Source organism: Apaloderma vittatum, unplaced genomic scaffold (assembly GCF_000703405.1).
Source record: "Apaloderma vittatum isolate BGI_N311 unplaced genomic scaffold, ASM70340v1 scaffold11591, whole genome shotgun sequence".
Lineage (NCBI taxonomy): Eukaryota > Metazoa > Chordata > Aves > Trogoniformes > Trogonidae > Apaloderma > Apaloderma vittatum.
In genome coordinates, this window is record NW_009698541.1 from 1 (window position 1) to 5533 (window position 5533).

Here is a 5533-nt window from a genome sequence, read left to right on the forward strand (position 1 = left end):
GCCCTGGCCCAGGCTGCCCAGAGAGGGTGTGGAGTCTCCTGCTCCGGAGACTTTCCAACCCGCCTGGACGCGTTCCTGTGGGGCTGCCCTGGGCGACCCTGCTCTGTCAGGGGGTGGCACTGGGTGACCTTTCCAGATCCCTTCCGACCCCCAACATTCCGTGATTCTATGATTCCCATGAAACCAGCTACAGCACCCAGCTTAACAGTCACGGTGTGCATGCTTGGTGGCCTAGCCAGCTGCATTTAATGTTAAATTGACTTTTCCATTTTTGAGGTGTTTATTCTTTTCTTCACTTGGTTGCATTTGGTGCCTTAGAAGATCCTTCATTCAATATCTGTTTCTTTTTTCTTCTTGAAGGCATGTCAAAGGATTACAAATGGAAAGTGCAAAACCAAGAGAGGTCTTTTTTTTTTTCCTTTTAAGTATCAAAGAATAAGGAAATATGGCCTGAACGAAGTTACCTGTGCCATGTAAATGCTTTGAAGTTTTGTAATGGCAGAAGCTAGGTCTTCAGAAATTAAAAGATCTCGACTGAGTTTGTCACTTGGTAAAAATAAAAGAAAAGGAACGACAAATAAAGTGGAAGGTATACCTTCAACATCCTCCTCTATTATTTCCTTTTTTAACAATGCCCCCCCTGCCAAAATTACCTGTCCCATGTGTGGGCAAATGGTGCCAAGATATGGAATAAATGAGCACATGGATGAAACATGTCAGAGGAACCGTGGTGAGATTGGTGTCACTGATTCAACGCTCAACTCTCTCAGGAACGAGAATCCCCCAGCTGCAAATGTAAATGATAATTCCAGCCCATATTTTTCAAAAAAACTCTTCAATCTAGAAACAAGTCCTTCCAAAGGCAGTTTATTGAAAACAGAAGGGAGTGCACCACAACGGTTTAGTCCTTATTTTAGCAATAATAGTTCAGTCTGGAGTGCTAACAAGGAACCTCAGGCTCAGACAGTTAAAATAGTCTCTTTGGGAAGCTTGTCATCTAAACTGTCCAGAAGACGGACCCGGGGAGGAAAACAGATCGTGTATCAAGAGATTGACTCGTCACCTCCGGCTGTTCACAACGTGTGCAAAAGTGCTCCAGCACTGGATGTTGATGATGAGGTTGGTGCTGGGCATAGTTCTCAGAAAGAAAATCAGTTTGCTCAGAGAGAGTGCCAGGAACAAAACTTTTCAGAGAAGGAACCCAAAGTTGAGGAAGAAATAAAGAGCTGTAATGCCAGAGACCTTGTGGACGTTACGCAGGTGTCGTTGCCAGCTGATAACACTAGTGGCAAAAGGTTCCCCCTTGGTACAAGGAGCACCAAAACAGAAAGCAGGTCTGAAGATGCTGTACTTAGTCCCAATAAATTCGAAACGCATCTAACCATGTATACTTCAGCAGAGCTGACCGGTAGCTTGGAAGTCAAGACTCAGCCTCACGCTCAGGTTATTCTTTCTTCTGAGCCAGATTTGAACTGTAGTACAGAAGATTACTCTAGCAAGGGTGATGTACAGGTACTTCCCGTGGAAGTTCATGATGACTTTGAGGATGAGATTAACCATACTTTGTTAGAAACTGTGGAAAAGGTAGAATTTCAATATTCCGTTGTGGACATTTTAGACAAAATAAATCAGGTTAGCTCTGCGCCCGGCTCTCCTGGTCACCCCTATTACCTCCAGAATTTTTTAGTCGTGCTGCGAGCAGTCTTAGAGAACGAAGATGATGTCAGACTCTTTGATACGCAAGATATGAACATTATAGCCAAGTTCTGCAAATTATCAGGTATCTTTATAAAAATATATATATATAATTTCACATTACCTCACGTATAGAGAATGGTTACATAGATTTATGTGAAGAGTGCTATACCAATGGGCAATTGGAACTTAAATTCCTTAAGGGAAAAAGTTTATTTTTCTCAGGAGTCATACCCCTTCATGGCTTCTTGTAGGTAAACTTTCCTGGTGTTGCTTTAATTTTAAATAGTGGAGTCTTGTAAGTAATAAGGAAAGAAAGATTGTGTACCTATGTCCAGATTTTTTGAGTACTTTTGTTACTGTTTTAGTATTTTTTAGAATCTTAAGTTAACTTGCTGCTGCATTTAAACGTGTTTCCAAGGAAGGAAACGTGTAGCACAAAAAGAAAGACTGTCAGTTCACACCAAGCTTTTGATGATTAGTACATTTGGGAATTTTACAGAAAAAAATAAATAGTTGGGAAATGCCATTTTGAAAAAAATAGTTGGGAAGTGCCATTCGTGAGCTTTGATTCAGCGTATTTACAGATAACTTTTGTGCTTGGTGTGAATCCGTGGTTATCCCTGTGATTATTATCCAGTGCTAATAGTTATTTTGTTTTAGGTTGTTTAGTACTTCTAAATCTCATTAATTTAAACAGCAGAAAGTGTTGGAGGTGTAAGCCCTCCTTATTTAGACAAGATTCAAAGCAGACATGTCTGAACAGAATTCACACAACTCATAATACAGCTTTTACAGTCAAAACGTGGCTGAAGTGATGCGAGTTAAAACTAACACTCCAGATTTTCATGTGTGTTTGTAACTTGTCTTCACCTGTAATTACGAGCAGTTTGATGGAGCATCAAAATGGAAATAAGGTCATCATTTCCACAAGAGGTTTTGTGTCTCAGAGTATTCCGGCACAACTGTTTGTATTGTTTTAAGCTGCTATAGTAAAATGCAGCTGCCTGACAAAATATTTTTAGGTAAGTGCTCCTATGAGCTAAGTTCTCGCATCTGAGCTGAACATCCAAAAGTGACAGTTGCAGACCTACCTGCTGGTAAAAAGAGAAATACCAAAAGCAGGCTGCACTTACTAATGTATTGTGGTCATTGAGTTTTGCTTAACTAACAAGCTGAAAAGTTCATCACTTTAAAAAATAACGTTTCCGAGGGTGAAACTGCTGTGCATTTTGTTTTTTCTCCTCTCTGTAGATTATATTTATTTATTCTGCACTAGTATACAAGAGTCTTCAGATTGTTTTCCTGTTGCGAAGTGGAAGAAAACTGCCCTGGCTGTTTAGAACACTTAATCCCTTGATGTTTGTTTCTATAAAGCCAAATTATATTGTGGATTGACACCACATCACATTACAAGAGATAGTATAAGGTAATGAGTTGTGATTGGCAATTATGTGAATTTTTTCCAAGGCCAGTAGGAGGCTTTCTGTATTTTTCTAATAACTTGTATAGATATGGCGAATAATAGAACGAGGTTAGTGTATATAACAGCAGAAAGTTTTTAATACCGTCTACTGAGTGACAAAAAGAAGTGTTGGATTTGAGCTTTTTAGGAAGAAATGTAATCCTAGTAAGTAGTTTGCAATCTCAGTTCCCTAAAAAAATCGAATAAGTACAGACTAGTTTCTCCAGGAAGTACTTAAACTGTGGTGGAACAACCTCTGACATGTCTTTTTTGAGCTAAGATCGTTTTCCTGAGTTGGGCAGCTGGTAGGGACCATATGAACGTTCTTTGTGTGACCTAGTGGGAGAGTCAACTAAGCTGACTTCAAACCACCTTAAGAGAAGTTGCTAAAAAGCTGAAGAAACTCCAGAGGGAGGAGGGTTCTCAACTTAGACGGGTGTTTTTGCACTGGTTACCTGGTCACAGTTAAACTCTCACAGGTTATATTGTCATAATTACAGTGATGCAGTAACACCAAACTGTAAAAGAATAATACCAACATAGGTTACAAGACTATTTTAAGTAAGGGTTTTGGAGGCAAGCCGTAGATGCACATCATTTATATCCAAAGGAGATCAAGGAATAAATGTACAGTTTAGGTCATTAGTGGATGTGGGCTGTGGCTACTTTGGCAAATATTAAAAGAGCTGTTCAGAATACAGCTTTCTTTTTTCCACACTCCCTTCTCTGGATGAGTATGGCACCGATCAGTATAGTCCCTTGTTCTGTTACAAAGGAGGTGATTGTGTCTCTTTCAGTAGTGTGATTTCAGTATTGCCCTCTCAGGAGTTCAGAATGCAGGAGAAATTATTCCAAAGCGGTGCCGATACGTCCACGTCTGCACCGGCTGCTAGAGTCACAAATAATGAGAAGTGATCCCACGGTGTTAAGTCAATAAATAATGATTTCTGGACAAGTGACACATGAATTTCTTTACCTTCAATAAATCTTAGACAGGATACTTGGAAAGTTCGGGTAAATGGGTTATTTGTTCCACATTAGAGGCTTCTGCCCGAATGTGTCTTTCAGTTATCGCAACACCAAGAACCACACACACGTGCTTAAAGCTATAAAATTGCTTGAATATGGGTATTCTCTGGTATTTCATTATTATCTGCTAAAATGCCTACTATTCTGCAGTAAGTTATCTCTAATGCTTAATATGAAAGGAGTTATATTTGTAACAGGATTAAATTTGAAGCAATCCTGCCTGCCCGTATTTTCTGAAAGAGGATGGTGTTCATGTTGCACGTGGGGCACTGCCAGTTTTTTAGTACTGGAAACAGTAAATAACAGTAAGAAAGCGCAGAGGGTGTTTTCCCTTGTTTTCAGTAGATATATTAGCAAAATTAAGCTTATCTTTGGGGAAGAAAGAACCTGAAGGCTACTATACAGAGAGATATTCCGTGATGATGAAATCATTCTGTCAGGCTACAGCTTCTTTATTTCCTTGACATCAAGTGGTTGGTTATTGAATGAATGTTAAAGAAAACAAAGACACCTATTTCACATCATGATATGCAGTTTGAAAAATGAAGTTGTCTTTTTTCCTAGAGAACAATTTATTTCTGAAAGGGTAAGCATGTCCAAACCGCATTTTAGCAATGTTCGTTGTCTACAAAATACATTGTAATAATTTTCTATCTACAAAACTTAAAAGACTCTAATGAGCAATAATTACTTGGAAAGGTAAGTTCTGGTGTTTTACCAAGTCTCCTTGTAGAGCATGTGCAGATTTAACGTACGTTTTAGAGGTTATCTGGATCAAAGTAATTTTTCTAGGTTAGGTAGTGATTATGCATAGTACTCTATTTTAGAATTTAATTTTATTTTTATCCTTCCCTACTTTAAACAAAATTTGCAGTTGGCGGGCAGAAGTTATACGTGAGACTCTTCCAACGCAAGCTGAACTGGTTAAAGGTGAACAAAATCGAGTATGGAGAGATAAGTACGGATTTATCACCAATAATTGAAGAACTGGCTGAAGCCAGATTTCTGCAAACAGGTATGGCCATTCAGGAGAATCAATCTCAATCTGAACCAGCTAGCATCAAGAATTCATTTTTACAGAATCTAAATCGTTAGATTAGTACTAGGTTATATGAATGCACTATTTATTGAGTGTGTATGCATATTCACATAAAGAATATATGTGGATCCTTTTACTTTTAGAATCTGAACTGGAAGACCTGTGTGAAGGATTGGATTTGCTTTCAGCCCCTGAGTTAAAATCCTTGGCAAAGATCTTTCACTTGCCAAACCCAAATGGCCAGAAACAGCAACTTGTGGATGATTTTCTGAGGTTGGCAAAACAGCGTTCGGTCTTCAGAGGGA

General features: G+C 39.0%; 1 protein-coding gene across 1 annotated transcript in view; it reads left to right on the top strand.

Moving 5' to 3' along the window:
- Positions 1-495: 495 nt before the first annotated feature.
- Positions 496-5533, top strand: part of FAN1 (FANCD2/FANCI-associated nuclease 1) — a gene marked incomplete at its 3' end in the record, with an annotated part of 12403 nt that continues 7365 nt past the window's right edge. The window contains exons 1-3 of the mRNA XM_009878067.1: positions 496-1780; positions 5064-5204; positions 5372-5526. Coding sequence (XP_009876369.1) covers positions 496-1780; positions 5064-5204; positions 5372-5526 — 1581 coding nt within the window. The remainder of the gene's footprint in view (positions 1781-5063; positions 5205-5371; positions 5527-5533) is intronic.